This window comes from Mus caroli, unplaced genomic scaffold (genome assembly GCF_978045245.1).
Source record: "Mus caroli unplaced genomic scaffold, Mus_caroli_1 scaffold_6, whole genome shotgun sequence".
Taxonomy (NCBI): domain Eukaryota; kingdom Metazoa; phylum Chordata; class Mammalia; order Rodentia; family Muridae; genus Mus; species Mus caroli.
In genome coordinates, this window is record NW_028227261.1 from 113,807,262 (window position 1) to 113,829,076 (window position 21,815).

A 21,815-nucleotide genomic window follows, 5' to 3' on the forward strand; every position below is an offset into this window, starting at 1 on the left:
AGTATTTCAGAGGTAGACGCAAGGGGATCTTGAGTTTGTGATTAGTCTAGGGCACAGTGAAACCTTGTCTAAACACCCCCCCCAAAAAAAAGGGGGCCTCCGTAAGGTTCAGTTTCGACTGCGTTTCAGATTCTACACTCTGATTTTACTCACGAGATAGGAATTCTTTCATCTGCCAAGAAATCTTCAGTGATTTACAATACAAGACTTTTAGGGAACGTCCTGGAATAGCTATAAAAATCAGTACACATATGTCATCCCAACCTCCTGCTGATTGCCCTCAGTTCATTTAGAGAAGACATCATAAAAAAAAAAAAATTAGCAGGGTTCTTCTCTCTCTTCAGTCTTTTTTCTCCTTATAGAGAGAAAGAAAAGTGTAATTTGAACGTGGGTGGTAAGGCACTCCAGCCTGTAGTTTAAACGATGGCTTCAAAGCTGTGTTTGGTAGCTCACATCTGCAATCCCAGCACTGGGGAATCTAAGGAGATTCTCGCGAGTTCAAGACCAATTTGGGCTACAGAATGAATTTTTCTCACTACCTCCAACCTCGCTCGTTCCCTTTCAAAAATGGCTTTAACTTATAGCGAGCTTCCTGAGGAGGAAGTGCTAAGAGGCGACATGGCTGCGTAGATGAGCCACAGAAGACTGCTGTCTGAAATCTCTCCGGATTCAGACAACCGGGAGGCTGCGAGCAAAGAGCTATCCTCACGGGGGACAACTAGCGGCTAGCACCACTGTTCTACCTGGGTATCGGGCGAGAAAACGTTTCAGCCAATTCTCGAAAAGATACTGGAATCATCACCGGTTGCTAGGCAGCCGTTTGTGACGTCATCTCTCAGCACCGGAAGCGGCGAGGCGCAGGAGAGTAGCGTGAAGTTTGTGGGTGTCCGCAGTCGAGGTAAGTTAATGGTCCGCCTGCCTTCGTAGTTTGCTGGGTTAGAAGCGGGCAGGGACATTTGGCCTGGGCTGCTAACTCGGAGCGGTGACCTTGAGGGTGGAGTTCGAGGTTTATTTCTTCTGGGCGGATTAGGCTCCACCCTTTCGTCCTGCTCAGGTGGGCGTGTTTCAGAGTTTGGTTTCCGCCGCATTGTTCCGGCCTCCCACCCTCCCCGCCCCCCATCCCCACCCTACTCCTGTACCTAGTTGGCTGCCAGATCAGCATGAAAAGATTTAGAGATAAGAGTGGACACTGTCCATGCAGCGGGGCTGTTCAGCCTGACAGGAAAGTGTTTCTGCCAGAAACACCTTCCAAGAGTAACTCGAGGTGTACTAGCAGTGTCCCCAGCGGGCCTTAAGAATGCCGGAAGACAGTATAGGGTCTTTCTCATTACAATGCAGAGACCGATTCAACAAAGCAGGGGTTTTTGAAATGACACCAATTTGGAATTGCTGGGTAATTACTTTTGAGAAATCGACATTTATTGGGGATTTCGTAAGAGGCCCTTCTTCCTCACTTAATTTTAGAGGTCTCGTGTAGCCCAGCTGGCCTTAAATTTCTGATCCTCTTGTCCCTACCTCCCAGTGATGGGATACAGGCGTTTGCCACTGGGCTTGAACAATTTTTTTCTTCTTCAAGATGGGTAACAGTATGTAGGGTAGTTTGACCTCAAACTTCTGGATATCCTGTATTAGCCAGGAGCCATGCTGCATTCTTGAAAGATGGTATGTGCAGGTAAAGGTGCCTGCATGTATGTCTGGGGAGGGAAGAGTGAGGAGGCTGGCCAGTGGGGCCAGTTCTGTGAAATACATAACCTAATTCCTCTGAGGAATTAGAAGCTGAGAGTCTTAAGTTCAAATCTGTGTTGGACATTAGTCCACACTCACTTGTGCTTATGTAACTTTAAGTTTAAATTAATTGGAAATTCAGTTCCTTACTTGTGTTAATGGCCCTTGAAAAGCTAACAGCGCTTCAACATAGATTTCTGGCCTCACGACACTTGCTGTCATTTGGGTTCCCTAATGTCATTGTTTGTATATGCTAGGCCCAGGGGGTGGCACTAATAGGAGCTGTGGCCTTGTTGGAGTAGGTGTGTCACTGTGGGCGTGGACTTTAAGACCCTTGTCCTAGCTGCATGGAATCCAGTCTTCTAGCTGCCTTCAGAACAAGAGATGGAACTCTCAGCTCTTCCAGCCCCATGTCTGCTTGGACACTGCCATGTTCCCACCTTGATAATAGTGGACTGAACCTCTGAACCTGTAAGCCAGCTCTAATTAAATGTTGTCCTTATATGAGTTGCCTTGGTCATGGTGTCTCTTCACAGCAATGGAAACCCTAACTAAGACACCTAGGACTCAAAAATAGCTAGGCGGGGTCTGGTGAGATGGCTCAGCAGTTAAGAGCACCGACTGCTCTTTTGGAGGTCATGAGTTCAATTCCCAGCAACCACATGGTGGCTCACAACCATCTGTAATGAGAAACAAATAAAGAACCTATGGGCTGGAGAGAGCGGGCCCTGAAGCAAGCGGGATTGGAGCAAGAGGGAGAAAAGGGAAGGGGAAAAAAGAGCTGGGCAGTGTTGGTGGTACATGACTTTAATCCCAGCAGGAGGCAGAGAAAGGTGAACCTCTTGAGTTTGAGGACAGCCTTGTCTATAGTTCCAGGACAGTCAAGGCTACACAAAGAAAATCTGTCTCGAAAAAGGAAAACCAACCAACCAGAATTAATCAGGGCATAGTAACCAGTGGTGTAGTCAGCAAATGGGCCATTGCAGAAGGGAGAGGGAATGGTAGAATGAACTTCTGTTTTGGGCCATTCTACTTTAAGACAAACCCAGCTATGTTCTTGTATTCTGCAGTCATTAATTCCTACAAATTGGGTCTGGAGGCCCAAATGGGCCAACCTGCTCTTTAAGGTTTGCTGTGTAAGCATTGTGCAGTAACTGCATCAGCTCCACAGGAAGCAGTACATTGGAGCATCACACTTCTGGGAACGTGTGTATATTTGTGGCAGAAGGGAGTGTGTTCCCATCGTCTTGCCATGTTCCTATCTGTTCACTGGATCCTCTCTTCCTACTCAGAAGCTGCACCGTCTGCTGGCTTCTTTGTCAATCATAAGACTTGTTTCTCAATACCCAGTAAGGACATGCTTCACTCTCCTGTCTCTTACCTGCCCAGCCATCAATTTGTAGCAGGTCCAACAGATGCCCCATGGAACATAGCATTATAAATGGGATCTGCCTGCAGTACCATCACCACTAGGCCGGGGTTTAGATCTTAGATGAACAGCTGACTTTATACTCATATCAGCTCCTCTCGGAGACCTGTTGAATTGTCTTTTGGACTTTCTGGCCTCTGTTTTAATAGCAGCTTCTGGATTTGCCTCTGATCCCAGCTTCCTGCACTCCTTTGCCTATGCATGGCCCTTGGCTAGGTATTCTTGGGCTTCTGTTGGTTCATCATCCTCTGAAATGTAAAGCTTGGCTTTGTCCCTGCTGACTGTGTTGGAGCTTGGCCTCTCGTCTCGTTCTTCCCTTACTTTGTCCTTTTTTTGAGTGACACTTGAGGTGGCGTGTCTGGTGCAGCCAAGTCTGCCTTCTCCTGACTCATGCTTCCTTGTGGAAGCCTGCACTGTCACGTGTGCTCTTTAACCTCAGATGCCTGTTTCAGTCCTTCCTGCTCAGTCCCCTTGGCTCTTGGCCTTCTCTGACCTGGTGTTTTGGAGGCCTTTTCTGACTGACAGAGAACTTTGAACTGAATTGGTAAATTGTTAATCCACTCTGAACTCCCCGCTGATGGCACTTTTGTTACCACAAGCCAAAATGCTCTGGATTCGTGAATGTAAGACACACACACACCCTCATGTTTAATATGCTCTAAGCAGCTCAAAGGCTAGGCTACTCTTGTTATCCCAGCCCCAGTCTGGGATATCAGAGCCCCCGGGGCCACTTCCCTGATACTTACATGGCTGGATGCTTTCTCTCCTGCTCCCTCAAGTCTGATCTCTCTGCTTCTCTGGTGATTCTAAAATCTCCCTCTCTCTTCTGCTCCCTTGCCTGGGAAATCTAAAGTCCTACCTCTGCCTCCCTGCCCAGTCCTTGGCCGCAGGCAACTTTATTTCACCAATCAAAGCCAACTGGGGGCAGGTACCCTCAGTGTCTTTCAGACAGGCATGCTGGTTCCCACGTAAGTTTGGGAGTCAAATGAACACAAATGGCATTTGAAGGGATCTGCAACCCTGGACCTCCTTGGCTGTGTGTGCTCACACCAATCACTCCCTGGGGATGTGCACCTCTGGGTCCCTCTGCCTTGCATCCTCTTGTCTTCGCAGATGGTAACAGTATTCTCATTTTTGAGAATATGGTTTCTTTGTTTTTCGTTTCTGAGTACAGCAATTGTGCAGAAGGCATGCATGTGCTTGGGCAGGAGGCAAGATATCCCCCGAGGTATTAGAAGCTTGAGCTAGAGCAGTGGTTCTCAACCCCTTTTGGAGTCAGACAACCCTTTCACAGGGGTTCCATATCAGATATTCTGCATTCCAGATATTTACATTACAACTCATCATAGTAGCAAAATTACAGTTCTGAAGTAGCACGAAAATAAACTTTATGGTTGGGGTCATCACAACATAAGGAACTGTATTAAAGGATTGCAGCATCAGGGAGGTTGAGAAACCACTGCTCTAGAGGGTAGAGAAATATCCTGAAGACCTAGTCCTAGCCTTGCCAGGATTCTCTCTCCTTTCCTGGGTCACCTCATCCTTTTTCTTGCTTCGACTTCTCTCAAATATGTCCAGTTAATCCATTCTTCTGAGCTTTCTACTTGCGTATCTATCTCAGCTTGACTCTTGGATCTTCCACAAGATAAGTCAATTAATTGTGTTCTGGTGTAAAATTCAGGGCTGGGGATTTGGCTTAGTGGTAGAGGGCCTGTTTAGCAAGGGCAGGGCCCTAGGTTTGGTTCCCAGGACACACATACACACACACACACACACACACACACACACACACCCCTCACCTCTCCAATATAAAACTGCTTCTTCATCTCTTTTCATTTTTAAAAGAATAAAATGCTTATTTTTTTAAATTATGTGTATGTGTGTGGGGGAGGGTGGTCTGCACAGGTGAATGCAGGTGTCCACAGAGGCCAGAAGTGTCAGATCCCCTGGAGCCAGGGTTACAGGTGATTGCAAGCTTGGTATCTCTCCAAAAGCAGTATGTACTGTTAACCTTTGAGCCGCCTCTGTACTTTTCTCATCTCTGTTTCTAAGTAGTGTCTATAAATCCTTCAGTTTGTTTAATGGCATCTTCCAAATTAATTAATTAATTAATTAATTATTTGAGATAGAGTCTCATGTAGCCCTGGCTGCCCTGGAACTTGTTATGTACACAAGGCTGGCCTTGAACTCACAGAGATTTGCCTGCTTTTGCCTCCTTAGTGCTGGGGTTAAAGTCATGCATGATGTCTGACTAAATTAGAAATCTTTTGTTTGCTATCTCTTTACTCCTTTGTTATTTCCCAAATGTCACCAGAATATAAGTATATTTTCTGGATTCCTCCTTTCCTTGTTTTTGAGACAGGGTCTTATAATGTAGTCTTGGCTGGCCTGGGAACTTGCTATGTAGGAGACAGACAGAGGTCTTAGATCTCTGAGCATTGGAGACCAGCTTAGTCTAAGTGGTTCCAGGCTAGCCAGTGCTGACATGAGAAAAAGAAAGAGCAGGGCTGGAGAGACGGTTTAGCAGTTAGCACAATTGACCTGTGTGGTGGTTGCAATGGCTGTAGCCTTAGGTTAAACCTAGGCATGCAGGTATTGTGTGCATGTGGTGCACAAACTGACAAGCACACACATTCTCTCTCAAATAAGGACTAGAAATGTAGTTCAGTGGGACAGCACTCGCCTAGCATGTACAAAGCCCTGACTTCAGTTAATTTCCCTGACCCCCAAACAAAAAGAAAAGAGAGTGAGAGAGAGAAGCCTGATACATAGAAAGGACACCAGAATGGCCGGGCGTGGTGGCGCACGCCTTTAATCCCAGCACTCGGGAGGCAGAGGCAGGCGGATTTCTGAGTTCGAGGCCAGCCTGGTCTACAAAGTGAGTGCCAGGACAGCCAGAGCTACACAGAGAAACCCTGTCTCAAAAAACCAAAAAAAAAAAAAAAAAAAAAAAAAAAAAAAAAAAAAAAAAAGAAAGGACACCAGAGACCTGAAGAATTTTTTTTTCTTTAGGATTGTTTTTTCTTTAAGAGTGTTTTGTTTGTATATATGTAAATGTACCATATGTGTGTAATGCCCGTGGAGGTCAGGAGAGGGTTTTAGAGTCCCTGAAATTGAAGTTAGAGATTTTTTGTGAACCACGATGTAGGTACGGGGAACCAAATACGGGTCCGCTGAAAGAGCTGTAAGTGCTGTTACTGCTCAGCCATTTCTCTTGGTCCCACATCTTTGTCATTCAGTTCTTGGTTCTCTGTTGCAACCCAAACCCTTACATATATCCCTTTCTTCATGAGACCCTTTTTATTACTCTCAAGGGCCAGTCCTGTCACTGGGCTAATGTCATGTTTGGTTACTCTCTCTTGTGTCTTATCGCAGTAACTAGTGTATGCGTTGTCTGCTCACATGCCCTACCCCAGCCTCTTTAACTTTCTTCTGAGGGACTCTGCACTTAACCTAATGCCCGGCATAGGATAGCAACAGATGTGTAACAAGTGTTTGAAGGCCGGGGTTCTTACTTACCTGCATTATCTCATTAATCCTCAGCAGCCTCCGAGTCCTGTCATTATCACAACTTTATAGGTGGGGAAGTTGAGACTAGGGAGATGAAGTCACCTGTCTTAGTGACCATCCTGGAAGTCAGGTGTGTGGTGAGGCTGGGTGTGGCCTGGGTGATGTGTTTTTCAGTGATTCTGTTTTGTTTTTAGAGCCAAGATGCGGGTGTGCTGGTTGGTGAGACAGGACAGCAGGCACCAGCGAATCAAACTTCCCCATTTGGAAGCTGTTGTGATTGGTCGAAGCCCAGAGACCAAGATCACAGATAAGAAATGTTCCCGACAGCAAGGTAACTCGTCATAGCAATGTGAAGATGACTGTGTTTAGTTATGGGGGAGAATGATAACCAGAGAAACACATTTCCTGGTGTTCTTGCTGAAAAACCTATTACATTCCAAAAACAAGGTTTATAAGTTGTGTTCTTTCAGCTAACACGTGGGCTCTGGATCTGAATCCAGAATCATCCTAGAAAGGGAGAGGTGGCTGACATCTTGCTACATTGGGGTGGCAGGATTGAGTCTTGTACTCTGCTGTGGCCAGTAATTATGCGTTGAGCAGAAAGAGAAGTTAATACCGGAATCGCCAAGCTGAAACCCTATCTGAGTCATAGTGAGGTGGTGTCAGCCTTTACACACCGCCTCACACAGAGGGTAGGTCTCTAGGAATGCGGCATCCAGCTCATCTTTCAAATGGTTTATGGGCAAAGCTAAAAGGGAGGCACGCAAGCACACGCACACACACAATTTCCTGCAATCTGCAGGCCTGCTCAGGGTAAATCCTAAGGTTCTGGATTTAGAGCTGGGGCTCTGCATTGCTTTCTTGAACATTGTTTCTTCAGGCCAGCTTGAACTTCTGTTTCCCGAGATCATAGCTTCTACCTCTTTCTCTGTTGAAGTCACTTGATGGTAATGTTCCTTGCCCTGAAGCTCGTGCTAGAGAAGCCCTCTACAAGCCCTCTACTACTTTAGCTTCAGCCCCAGCTCTAGGTAGGTTTTTCCTTCTCCCCAATAGTAGAAGCTTATCTAATTATGAGCTAGGAGCTTTTCTCCTGTTGGCAGTCTGTGATCCCGAGCTGGCTAGGGGTCCGTGGGGATTCATGAAAGCTGCCTCACAGTTTTTTTTTTCTTTTTTCTTTTTCTTTTTTCCCTTTCTTTCTTTCTTTCTTTCTTTCTTTCTTTCTTTCTTTCTTTCTTTCTTCCTTCCTTCCTTCCTTCCTTCCTTCCTTCCTTCCTTCCTTCCTTCCTTTCTTTTCTTGAGACTCACTTTGTAGCCTTGGCTGTCCTGGAGCTCACTATATGGACTAGGCTGGCTTCTACCTCACAGAGCTCCTCCTGTTTCTGCCTCTGAAGTGCTGGGATTTAAAGGTGTGTGCCACTGCAACCAGCTTCAAAGAGTGAAAGACACTGAGTACTTGTTTGCTTTTCTGATTTATTTTTATTATTTTAAAATTACATGTGTGTCTGTGTGGGTGTATGTTTGACTTCAGTTCCCTGTGGAGGCGGAGGCATCAGATTGCTCTGGACCTGGGGTCAGAGGTGGTAATGAGCCGTCCAGTGTTGGGAACCAAGCTTAGGCTCTCTGGGAAAAGCAGCAGCAAGTGAGCCATCTTTCCAGCCTCTACTCCGCTCACCACTCCAGGGTTTCAGCCAGAATATTAGCAGTAGGTAACAAAATACATGCACTAATATAATGTGTGTGTGTGTGTGTGTGTGCATGCGCGCGCACGTGCGTGCGCGCTTCCACATGCACATGAGCAGTTAAGATATTCTTACATATTCCAGACTGACCTCACACACTGGCTAGGCAGCCAAGGCTGGCCTTGAACTAATCTGGACTCTACTTTCCAAGTCTGAGATTTCCACTATGGCCAGCTCACTGATGGACAGTTTATGGAAGGGTTTGAAGCTATTAGAAATTGGTAGGATTTGTAGGCCTAGGCACAAGCAGAACAGGCTCAGCTGGGGGTTTGACTGCAGCAGTCAAGCTTTGTTGTCCTTTGGGGACAGCAGAGTACCCAGTTTTGGTTGCATTCGTGTTTAATGTTTTCTTATTTCTTTCAGTACAGTTGAAAGCAGAGTGTAACAAGGGATATGTCAAAGTACAGCAGGTATGTGTGTTCGTGACTTGTTTTTTCAGTTTTATACTTGATAGTTTTCTTATGACATTGCTTTTGACTGTCTGTGTCAGCTGATGAAAGCTCCCCTGTCACGGGGAAGTGATAGAGTGAACGGCAGGCAGGTAGAGTAAGCAGTTAGTATAGCACCAGCTCCATCACCAGTGGCATGATTGCTATTACGCTTACTATATATATATATATATATATATATATATATATATATATATGTATGTATATATATGTATATATATATGTATGTATATATATATATATATATATATATATATATATATATATACACGGTGTATCCACAGATGGGGGTCAACCCCTCCAGCATCGACTCGGGCGTCATCGGGAAGGACCAAGAGATGAAGCTGCTGCCTGGTCAGGTTCTCCACATGGTGAATGGACTTTATCCATTCATCATAGAGTTTGAGGAAGTGGCAGAGAGCCCGAACCTAACACAGAGGAAGAGAAAGAGATCAGACTGTGATAGTGAGGAGATGGAAGCTGAGTCTGGGACAGGGCTGGCACCTGGGAGCAGCCCCAGCCAGTGCTCTGTGTCCCCTAAGAAGGGCAAGAATGGAGCCACCAAAAAGGTGAGAATCGTGTGCTTGAAAGATGATGTGGAGATGAATTGACATAATGACGTAATGACTGCTTAATTGTTGTGTACACAGTACATTGTTTGTGCACAGTGAGATGGTATTAATCTAATGAGGGTTCTTAACCAGGATGAAAGAGTCACTTGTTTGTGGCCCGAAAATCACTTGGTGAATGTCCCTTTAGATGCTTTTCTTTTTTTTTTTTTTTTCCTCTTTTTTTTTTTTTTTTTTTTTTTTTTGGTTTTTCGAGACAGGGTTTCTCTGTGTAGCCCTGGCTGTCCTGGCTGGCACTCACTTTGTAGACCAGGCTGGCCTCGAACTCAGAAATCCGCCTGCCTCTGCCTCCCGAGTGCTGGGATTAAAGGCGTGCGCCACCACGCCCGGCATTTTAGATGCTTTTCTATTAAGTTCCTGAGGTAAACCACTTGAAGAAAGACAGAGCAGTCAGTAATGACAGTGTGACACACCCTGCCCAGCTTAGTGAGGGAATGAAAAAAGGACAGACACACATACAGAAAAGCTGGAAATGGGTGGGCTCTGTTCCCTAATGGAGCTGCAGCACCACCAACAGCCTGGAAACTCAGCATGGTTGTTTTATACATCCGAATTGAGGAGGTGGCTTTATTGTATATAGCTGAACAGGGAGACAGGTTTAGGTAACTCTGGTAGGAGGTCTTTGTAAGGGAACAGTCTCAGGCTATAAACATCTTGCAGAGGGAGCTGTGGTTGATGGCTTCTGCATGCACTGCATAGATAGCCATTTGCAAACACTGGCACTTAGACCAGAGGAGGGGTTTGTCATCCCTCTGGGCCTTATCTGGGGAATCCATCTAGGCACTGAGGTCCTCTCCATGACTGGTCATGGCAACAACACACATTCATTCAGGACTTCATCCACTCCTTACACATCTATTCCCATTATAGTGTAATTAATGTTTAATACTAAAATGGGTCATTTGCCTGTCTACCTACCGGTTAACACTGAAGCCTTCATAGAATATGTTTTTCACATGTTGATGTCAAAGGAGACACTTGGGTAGGCTGTAGCTGGAGTATAAGCAGGCAAGGAGGCGATTTAAAACGGGCAGTTTTGGCTTTATGGAGCTTTTCCTGGAGAGATATGAATGGATGTCTCTTCATCCCAGATATAGCACTAATGACAGACCAACCATGCCACCCAAGTCTAAGTTGGTGAACCAGCGAGTCTAATTGTGGTTACAGGGGCCTGGGCAGCTTAAGTGTGACTACCCTATCAGAGAGGAGGCTCCCTCTCCAGCAGCTGATAGCTGCTTGTGTGTCCTCCCTCCTCATCCATCTCCCAGTAAGTGAATATTTGGCCCAGTACTGCCACCGTCTTACTCAGGTAATATCAGCTGCTCCTAGTCAAGGTAGCAATCCTTGCACATTGGACAGAGTTCCACGGCAGGCCTCCATCCTTACCCCCAGGTCTAGATGTAGAAGATGGTGGGGAAACTTGTGGTCCTAAAGGGCGATGGGCTGATAAAGGAAGCCTAGTGTCATTCTCAAAAGCTAACCTTCCTTCCGTGTTTCATGTGGATGCTGCTGATACAGCTACATTTCATTACTGGCATTCTCATTTACATTGTTTTTTATTCAGGAATCACTGGGCCACTGGAGTCAAGGCTTGAAGATGTCTATGAAAGACCCCAAAATGCAGGTCAGAATAAAATTGTATATTTTAGTGTCTGTCATAGAGTCTGTGAGCATGCTTCTAACGTGGTAATTATAGATGAAGCCAAAGGATGCCAGCTCTTCCTCGTGGGATTCTGTTACTGCACGGGTCTATGAGGACAAGAATCACTTAACACTACATTTTTGGTCTTTTCTCTAAATGTTATACTATATCCACACTTAATAGCTGTTTCTAGCCCCAATATAGGGGAATGCCAGGGCCAAAAGAATGGGAATGGGTGGGTAGGGAAGTGGGGGGCGCTATGGGGGACTTTTGGGATAGTATTGGAAATGTAATTGAGGAAAATATGTAATAAAAATATTAAAAAAAAATAGCTGTTTCTACATATACATGCATACATTATAGGCTAGGAGCCATATATATGAAAATTTCCTGATTTTGGATCACCTTGCTTAGTTCATCCATTTTCCTGTAGATTTTGTGATTTCATTTTTCTTTTGAAAACATTTTTGATTTATTTTAATGTGAAGGGTGTTTTGCCTGTATGTATGTCTGTGCACCATGTATGTGCCTGGTGCCTGAGGATGCCAGAAGAGTGCCCTGGGACTGGATGATTGCGGATGACTATGTGGGTATTGGGAATCAAGCCTGGGTCCTGGAAGAATAGCCAGTACTCTTAAGATCTTCTCTGCAGCGGCCCCCTCACCCCTTTTTTGAGACAGGGTCTCTTTCTATAGCCTTGGTGCCCTGAAATGCTCTGTCGACCAGGCTTTCCTCAGACACAGAGGTGTGTCCGTCCGCCTGTGCTTCCTGAGTGCTGGGGTAAGATCATACACCTCCATGCCCAGCCCCTGATTCCCAAATGCACTCCATTTTGTATATATGGCACATTATCCATTCAGGGTTGATGGGCACGGGGGTCATGAAAGAGCATGTAAGCTGTTTCTAGCCTGAGCTTGCATCGCTTTTTCTTTTTGTTGCACATAAGTGCATAGATTGTTATTGATAGTGTTAAACCCTAAGTGAAACCCCACAGCCTCAAAATGGCCATTTTAACTATAAAAGCTCACTGAGATATACAACATTGAGTACTGGGCAAGTGTGTGTGAGTAGCTACCATAATCTGTGCACTGGTTTTTGATTGTGAGTTTGTTAAAGTGGTTTTATAAAAAGTAACTGGAGGTCGCTTACTTCTTGAGATGAATATACTGTCTGCTTTGTCTCCTTTTACCTTCTGGCTGCTGTTAGGAGAGATTGTGGACTGGCAAGAGGGCTTAGTGGGTAAGGGTGCTTGCTGCCAAGGCTGATGACTTGAGTTCAGTCCTGGAATCAACATGGCAGGAGAGAACAAACTCCTTAAGTTGTCCTATGGTCTCCCCAAATAAATAATAAGTGTTAAAAAGAGATTTTGCTAACCTGAGCCAAGGTCCTTTTGAAGGGATCATCAGAGGGTGACTGTCATAATGCTGTCTTCTGACATGTCAGAAGTCATCAGTCATTGGAGGAGCCTTTGAGACCTGCTTCAGTCAGGGCTCCTTGAGGTCTACCCACATGGATGCCAGGGCTGAGTTGGAGAGCTGGGGTTGAATTCTGCCTGGGGAGATTTAACATTGAGTTCCTGAGAGCTCCTGTACTGTGTATCTTCTCTGTATCCTATGTAGTGTGGTGTTCAAAACATGGGCTCTGGAGTTTATGGGATTTGGGTGGGAAGCCTGATTCCTCACTGTGTAATGATGTGACGAGTGTAAGACCGCTGTCAGTGTGTCTGCATCTGCTCTACCTCTTAAAACTTTCTCCACTGTGTTTTCAAGTAAGTAAGTGACTGACTGAGCAGATGGCACGTGCACAGGAGAAGGTCCTCAGCTGCTGCCTCTTTCCTTCCTTCCCGTGCTCTCCTCTAGGTTTACAAAGACGACCAGGTGGTGGTGATTAAGGATAAATACCCCAAGGCCCGTCACCACTGGCTGGTCTTACCGTGGGCCTCCATTTCCAGTCTGAAGGTTGTGACCAGTGAACACCTTGAACTTCTCAAACATATGCACGATGTTGGGGAGAAGGTGATAGCAGATTTTGCTGGATCCAGCACACTGCGCTTCCGATTGGGTTACCATGCCATTCCAAGCATGAGGTAAGCCTTGGGATGAGGGTGGTGTGTGCTGGTGTGTCCTGTGAGCAGCCTGCACTTGAGTCGCTGAGTAGCCCAGGGGAGGCAATGGGGTGTTTGTGAGGCACATGGGCCAAATCTCGTACTTGCCTAACTTGCCTGTGAGCCCAGGTTCCTGCTTCTGCATGTAATTCAGTCCCTTGTAGTTTTATATTTACCTCAGAGGTTAAGCGTTTCAACATGCAAGCCTGATGAAGTAGCTTCGATACCTTAGATGAGGGCTCAGTGGCTTGTGGCTTGTTGCCATTCTTGGAGTCACCTTTAATAACTAAATAACTAAGGCCCATTGCTCTAAAGGAGACAAAGCATCATAGCCTTCTGTAGAAATGGGCTCAGGCCATGCACAGCTTCAAATAAATGAGCGAAATGTGGGGGTTGTACATCATTGGCTTAGTTGGAGAAGAATCTGGGGCAGAATGGTTGTTTTTCTCCCACAGAGTGCATGCAGGTCAAACTCTTTCAATTTATTTGGTCCAAGCAAAAAGAGAATGCATGGGCTATGCCTTTGGGTATGCCTCTGTCCCAACTTTTAAAAAATGATCCTATAATAAACAACAGGAAACTTAGATTGTAAAGGTTTTTATTTTTTGGGATTCTTGTCACATCAGCTTCCTGAGGCTGGGGCTATAGGGGTTTCTACTACAGATAACCACTTGAATATTTTTGAGATTTATTTTTATTTTATGTGTATGGATAGTTTGCCTGCATGTACATCTATTACATGTGTCCTTGGTGTCCATGGAGGCCAGAAGGGGGCATGGGATCTGTTGGAACTGGAGTTAGAGTTGCTTGATAATTGCCATGTGGGTGGGAATCGAACATGGGTCCTCCGGAGGAGCAACTCCTGCTCTTAACTGCTGAGACATCTCTGCAACCCCTTAGCTCTCCCTCTCCCTCTCCCCTCTCCCCTCTCCCCTCTCCCCTCTCCCCTCTCCCCTCTCCCCTCTTCTCCTCTTCCCCTCTTCCCCTCTTCCCCTCTTCTCCTCTTCCCCTCTTCCCCTCTCCCCTCTCCCCTCTCCCCTCTCCCAGACAGGTTCTCACTGTAGCCCAGGTTGGCCTTAAATTCAGAATCCTCCTACTTCAACTTCCCAAGTGCTAGGATTTCAGGCATGTGCCAGCATGCATGGCATGTTCTTTTTTAAAATGTTATTTGAATTTTTCTTACTTATTTGTTTTTCTTCATTAGAATTTAATTATTCTAGATGCAAAGTCCTATCCATATATTATTTACTATGAAATGCCTAATGTTTAATTAGATACTTACTAAGCATTAAATATTCATATGTGTGTGTGTATGCATGTGTGTGTGAGGCCAATTGCTTTCTCCCTTATTTATTTTTGTATTTATGAATTTATTTTTTTGAGAGTCTCTCTCACTATTGCTTTCTTATTTATTTATTTAAGACAGCACCTCACTATTGGTTTTCTATCCATCCATCTGTTTGAGACAGCATCTTACTGTGCAGCTCTGGATATCTTGGAACTTGCTATGCAAACCAGGCTTCCCTTGAACTTTGAGAGTTCCTGTTATCTATGCCTCCAGACCGCTGAGATTAAAGGCATATGGGACAGGGGAACCCACTGAACGTGGAACCTGCTGATTTGTTAGACTGCCTCCTCAGTGCTAGGAGAGTGTGTATTGCTGTGCCTGACTTTTTCACGTCAGTGCTGAAAATTAAATTTAGGTCTTTGTGCTTGCGTGATGTCTTGATTAGGATTGCTGTTGCTGTTATGAAACACCACGACCAAAGAAACTTGATGAGGAAAGGGTTTCTTTGGCTTTCCCTTCCATATTGCTGTTCATCATCATAGAAAGTCAGGACAGAAACTCAGAGCAGGAACCTGGAGGCGGGAGCTGTTCCAGAGGCTATGAGGGTGCTGCTTACCGGCTTGCTCCTCATGACTTACTCAGCCTGCTTTCTTATAGAACCAAGAACCACCAGCACAGGGATGGCACCACCCACAATTCATGGGCTCTCCTCCATCAATCACTAATTAAGAAAATACCTTATGGACTTTCATACAGCGTGATCTTATGGAGGCATTTTCTTTTTATTTGTTGTTGTTGTTTTTGTTTTTTTGAGACAGGGTGTCTCTATGTAGCACTGGCTATTCTAGAACACACACTGCAGGCCAAGCTGGCCTTGAAGTCACAGAGATCTGCCTGCCTCTGCCTCCAGCACTCTGGGTTTAAAGGCATGGGCCACTGACGCCTGGCTGGAAGCATTTTCTTAATGGAGAGTCCCTCCTCTCAGGTGACTTTAGCTTGTGTCAAGTTGACATGAAGCTGTCCCGCACACATGGCAAGGACTAACTATTCTCACCTAAATGACTGGATAGGTTGCCCTGAGCGGACAGTGTCCGAACCGTATGTTCCTGTGCTTGCTTTGACTGCTGTCATCCTGATTACACCAGTTTTTAATACTCGGTTCTTTTTTGTTTTCCAACTTTCAACTAGCCACGTACATCTTCATGTGATCAGCCAGGATTTTGATTCTCCTTGCCTTAAAAACAAAAAGCACTGGAATTCTTTCAATACAGAATATTTTTTGGAATCACAAGGTAAATAATACTCTGTTTTTATTTTTCATTTTATTTTTTAATATTTACTTCATTTTCTTAGATGTTTTGCTATCTGACTCAGTTGCTTCTCTAAGTAACAACCTGGCCTCAAATGGCCTCATACATTTAGTGATCTCTATAAAGAGGCCCCTCCTAAAATGAACAAGGATGTTTCATGGTAATAGGATCGCTACTTTGCCGTGAACATCCTGGAGGGGCCCTGGAGTGAGCTGTTATGTCAGGGTCAAAAGTGTTTGATTTTGACAGAAGATGAGTTAGTGCCTGCTCAGTAGAGCTAATGCCAGCTAATGCCAGGTGTTCTGAAGCTAGTACGGGCTGGATGCTTCACTGGGAAGGTGTGTACACAGGTTCTGAATGTGACCGTTGCTGGAGTCTGTGCTAGCCAGGCTTTGTCACTGTGTCATTATACTGACGTAACCTAAGAAGTTAAACCTGTCCAGAGGTTCCTATTGGAGAGGACTTGTCTGTGGCTCTGCTGCTGGGCTATGGTGAGGCTCAACGCTGGCAGGGAGGACGAGGGGGAGCAACGCTGCTCACTTCTTGTAGTCAGGGAGGTAGAGGGTTGAGGCGGGTGGGGGGGAGGAGGGAGAGGGGAAGGGACCCGGGATGAAACACACCTTCAAGGGACACCTAGTGACTTATTTTCTCCAGTGAGATCCCATCTCTTAAAGTTACTACCACCTCACTGAACACTGCCAACAGCTGTGGACCACACTTTGAGTGCCCGAGGCTTCAGAGGGGACACTAAGTGCTAAGCAGTTGTTGGATGAGGAGGGGCTCAGGAGTTCTCGAGCAGGAGTCTCTCCTGCTGTGTTAGCAGTGGGCAGGGGTGCTCTGTATATTTGGGGTGTAAGCATTTCCTAGTATAGTTTATATACAACTTCAGGACTGCTGTGGTGTTAATGTGGCAGCTACCATTTTTCAAAGAGCCACCTGGGGAAAAGCATGGTGAGAAGCCCATGATGTGGCTATGTGGAATGTGTCCTGAAGGAGTGTATCATCTCAACGGTAGGCTGCACAGACTTAGGATCTGGTCAAATACATTTTCTCAGTGTGAAGTCTAATGTTAAGGTATGAGCCTTAGGATACTGGATATGTTGATTAGAGTCATGTTTTTTAGCTTTTTTTCTTGGTGTCTTACTGGCTTTCCAAAATAACTGGGGTCTGCACCTTCCTTTTGTTTGTAGCTGTGATCAAGATGGTTCAGGAAACTGGCAGAGTGACTGTTAAAGATGGGACTTGTGAACTCTTGAAGCTGCCTCTCCGTTGCCATGAGTGTCAGCAGCTGCTGCCTTCCATCCCACAGCTGAAAGAGCACCTCAGGAAGCACTGGGGCGGGTGACACTCGTCTTGGCGGCCAAGGGCAGTGCTAGCATCTGTCCGCATTGCCTATGCTCCGTTCAATCCTGAACTAAAGCGTACACTTCTTCGAAACAAAGCTTATTTATTCTTGAGCGGCCACACATTGGGTGCACTCTGGTGCAGGAACTGGGAATTCGGGTTTGTATGGGTGTATTCTCTGGTAATGGAGGCTGAGACATGCCTGATCACCCTTCCCAGGACCATGACAGGCCTGACTAATGAGAGGGCAGAGCCGGCTCGAGACTCAAATGTACGATGTAGAAGCAGAGGATTGGTAATATATTTTGTTCCTACCCTCGTTCCTGGATGGTGTAGTATCTGTTCATCAAGGTAGCTGAGGTCTGAGGGCCCTGGTTCTGCCTTTAGTCTGCTCTGTGAGGTTCTTCTTCCCTCCATGAGGAGGCTTTCAATCTACTGTACCAGGCTGAGTGTCTAGTTGAAAATATGTGGCAGTCATCTACACAGAGAGATAATTTGTGTATGACTGTGCCAGGGAAGAGGAAGTGGTAATACTGGGCACAGTAATGTTAACAATACAGTCTGTGCTGAGGGCAGCCTGGGGTGGTGTGAGCTGTATAGTCTGTGCTGAGGGCAGCCTGGGGTGGTGTGAACTGTATAGTCTGTGCTGAGGGCAGCCTGGGGTGGTGTGAACTGTATAGTCTATGCTGAGGGCAGCCTGGGGTGGTGTGAGATGTATAGTCTGTGCTGAGGGCAGCCTGGGGTGGTGTGAACTGTCAGTTGACAGTACAGTCTGCATGGAGAGCAGCCTGGGCAATGTGTATTTTTAGCTTCAGGCAGATTTTACTGAGGCTTCCACTACTGCTCTTGAGAATTACAGAGCATTTATCTAAACTTCAGATAAAGTTTCCCCAATGCATCTGGGAAAAACAGATGTTGCAAAATAGTTCATTTAATTGCTACCTAATACTATATAGTTTAGCACATCAATATTAAACTGAATATTTGGTTATACAGTACTAGGAGTGTGTGTGTCAGACAGTGTAAGGATGTCAGGTATAATGGGGAACATTCTGAGAGCGAGATGACCATGCCTACATTCTTCATTCTGCTCAATATAGATTTTGTAAGGCTGGGGTAAGTGCATGCTGTTATTCCTGAGGACCTGAGTTTTGTTCCCAGCACCCACATCAGGTGGTTCACAGACAGCTATAGCTCCAGGGGATCCTACACCCTCTTTTGAGCTCCGTGGGCATGCATTCCAGTACACAAACCTGAATACAGACATACATATTCATACATAATTAAAAATTTTAAAAAATTAGATTTCTTAGAGGAAAAAATATAAATTATGATGTGCAGGAACCAGGTATTGAGGTATTAAGTATATTCATCCCATAGCCCTCCTCTCCCCAGTGGGCTTTCATCACTGTCTGGACTCTGCACTACTTGACAGACGTGTCATTGCACAATTAGTTGAAGCCTTCCTTCAGAAGCAGAGGGAGGGATGATGGGAGACTGCAGAGTAGAAGAAAGCCAGCCACATCTAAAGCCAGGCACAGTGACAGTGGCAAACTCTCCTGCAATCCCCAAATTTAGGAGGTGGCGGAGCAAGGAGGGCCGGGAGTTCCGTGTTATCTTTGTCTGTATGGTGAACTAGAAGTCTGGACTACATGAGGCCTTGTGTCATGTAGCAAATAAAACATTTAAAAGGGAAATAAAGTTATATCTGAGGTGCCAAAGAATATTATTTTGCCCGTTTGACCTTGGCCCTGTCATAGCCAGGAAAGACAATGTTATCAAAGCAGTGGTTAAGGTTCAGATCTGGACTAACTCCCACAGGCTCATGTTTCAGAGTGGTAGGCCCTTTCCATGCAGTGTTAGATGCTGTGGAGCCATTAGGAAGTGAGGCCTGGCTGGCAGAAATAGTCTCCAGGATCAGGCTTTTGAAGGCTATACCTGTTCCTGGTTGGCCTCCTGTGAATAGGCCACCCATCTCTGCTACTGTGGGCTGACACACACTGTGTGTGTGTGTGTGTGTGTGTGTGTGTGTAGGCAAGAGAACAATTTCCGGATGTCAGTTGTCTCCACCATGTGGGTCCTGGGGATTGAACTCACGTCATTGGGCTTGGCTGTAAGTGTCTCTACCCACTGAGTTCCAGTAAGTCAGAAGTACTCTTTTTAAAGAGTAATAACTTAATTCTCAAGTAAACACACACACACACACACACACACACACACACGTACACACACATACACCCACACCCACATACACACCACACCACACCCTTACCTCATCCCAAGCTATCCTAGAACTCAACATGTAGACTAGGTTGGCTTTGAACTTGCAGAGATCTGCCAGTCTGTGGATCCAGGCTGCTGGGATGCAAGTACACCACTAAAAGAAAAAACAAAACAAAACAAATGTACAAGGATTAGGTAGACATTGTCTGTATTCAATTAAAATTCAGTGTCTTCTGAGAATGAAATATTGTCATGGAATATCGTTCCCTTTTGCAGTAATGTTCACATCTGCCTCTTTAGAATGCTCTTTCCTTTTGGATGTTGATAATGGTGCATTGGCTGGTTTTGTGTGTCAATTTGACACAAGCTAAGAGTCATCAGAGAAGAAGGACGTTCAGCTGAGAAAATACCTCCATGAGATCCAACTGTAAGGCATTTTCATAATTAGTGACCAATGGGGAGAGCACCATTGTAGGTGGTGCCATCCCTGGACTAGTGGTCCTAGGTCCCATGAGAAGGCAGCTGAGCAAGCCAGGGGAAGCAAGCCATTGGGTGGCACCCGCTCGTGGTCTCTGCATCAGTTTCTGCCTCCAGATTCCTTCCCTGTGTGAGTTCCTGTCCTGACTTCCTTTGGTGATGAACATGCTGGCTGTGGGATTGCTTGTTTGTCACTCAGGCTTTATGGTGACACCAGGACATTCAAAATTTGGAGGTGTATAATGGAGCATTATTTAAGCCATAAATAAGAAGGAAATTGTGTCCTTTGTGAGAAGACAGATACCCTGGACATCATCCTGTGGAATGCAGTCAGCCAGACTCAGAACAATTAACCTCATATTGGTGATTTCAAAGTTCTTGGCTCCCCTGACTCCAGGCCCGTCGTGAGGCAGAGTATGGCAGAGATTGAAGCATGTACATAGCCGCCTTAGCACACCGGACAAAGGCAGAGACAACACTTACCTATTCTGAGATTTGTCTTACTATGTAGCCAAGACTGGCCTGGAACTCATGTAGCTCAGCTTGGTCTTGAATTCAAGACCCAACTAACTGCCTTCTCCTTGAAAGTTCTGGGTATATTGCTATCGTGCCGAGATAGGAAGTGTTCTCAGAACACTGATTTCAGAGCATGAGACCCCTTCATGTGCGGGTCACCGTGAATCAACTAACCCTTCTGTGGCTGGACCCTGCAGGTAAGGGGTGGAGCCCAGGGCAGAGGAGGGGCTTCTGGCACTCAGTTCTAAGGAGCCAGTGGACCAGCTGGATTCTTATCTGCTGCTGACAGCATCTCCACACCACAGACTCTCTAGTTTGTGGCAGCTGGGAACTTTTGCTTTCAAGAACCCAGCGATAGGTCAGATTCTCAAATACAGCTGATTGTGGCTGGTCGTGAGTGAGAAGAGACTCAAGATGTTAGGAGGAGACCCCCAGTATGTAGACCTGACTGAACTTGCCCCTGACAAGCTGACAGCCCATTGCATCATCTTTTACATGAATGAGAAAAAGGTGCCCGTTGCATGTGGAAGCCTTTAACCCAAGTCCCCTGAGGCGGGAGCCCCTATGAGGCACAACTACATGACCGTGTAGGCTGGGGACCCTGTTTCCCATGGGCTCCTCTATCACCTTCACAGTGGAATTCTGACTACCTGGAAATAAAGGACACAAGATTTTGTTGAGTGAATGAAGTACTGTCATGCTCTTTGCTAGCAAACAGTAAAGAGACTTCTCTCTCACTGGACTGTAATGAGGGAGGGAGTGTGCTGTATGGTCAAGCAGTTTTTCCATCTGATAAGCCTCTTGATGCCATCCTGAATGGGCAAAGGCTCTCTTACAGGTAGGAATGAGGGGGGTGTGGAGAAGACAGTATGTTTTCCACCTAATGTTTTAGCTTTTCAGTCCACAAAATGGGATTCTCCTGTGAGAGCGGTTCAGAGGTTTCTCACTTTGGCCACCAGGTGGCAGCATGTGAACAAAGAATTTTCAATCATCTTGCGGCCTAAGGTTTTTGGGAAGATATTATGTAAGTCTCCTGTTTCAGGATCTGCACTTTAAAATAAAATATGTACGTGTTTTAACTTACCAGCCTATATGAGTTGTACAAAGTAATAGTTTGACTATGACTTTTTTAAAGGCAGGTTTTCTCTGTCATGTGGCCTAGGCTGTCCTGAAACTCAGAGGCGTTGTGCCTTGGGGTGTTTGTGTCTTTCCAGTGCTGAAACTAAAGTCGTACACCACCACACCTGGCTCATCACAACACCTTCATAGATATGGTGTATGTTGGTCATATTTATCTCTTCCTTAATCTAGTTAGACATCTCTTGCTTGGGGGTAAGACATCTTACTGTTGTGCCATGGGAGAGATCTTGGCTGTGGTCTGTGGCCCTCACAGCCGGGTAGGACTGCTGACTGCTTTTCTCCCTTGGCCG

General features: G+C 45.7%; 1 protein-coding gene across 7 annotated transcripts; it reads left to right on the top strand.

The window, feature by feature from the left end:
- The first annotated feature begins 815 nt into the window (after positions 1 to 815).
- Aptx (aprataxin) lies at positions 816 to 21,063 on the top strand. 7 transcript variants are annotated; one of them, XM_085839423.1, is made up of 9 exons: positions 915 to 1,054; positions 1,983 to 2,196; positions 6,859 to 6,995; positions 8,767 to 8,813; positions 9,137 to 9,421; positions 11,046 to 11,105; positions 12,983 to 13,209; positions 15,704 to 15,807; positions 17,016 to 21,063. In XM_085839423.1, exons 3-9 carry the CDS (start codon positions 6,866 to 6,868, stop codon positions 17,168 to 17,170), a joined length of 1,008 nt encoding a protein of 335 aa, XP_085695549.1. In that variant the 5' UTR covers positions 915 to 1,054; positions 1,983 to 2,196; positions 6,859 to 6,865; the 3' UTR covers positions 17,171 to 21,063. The 7 variants fall into 7 exon arrangements, with proteins under 7 accessions (XP_085695547.1, XP_085695551.1, XP_085695549.1 ...); XM_085839424.1 differs by having other exon boundaries at positions 2,028 to 2,196; XM_085839421.1 differs by lacking the exons at positions 915 to 1,054; positions 1,983 to 2,196 and adding an exon at positions 816 to 898.
- The last annotated feature ends 752 nt before the right edge of the window (positions 21,064 to 21,815 follow it).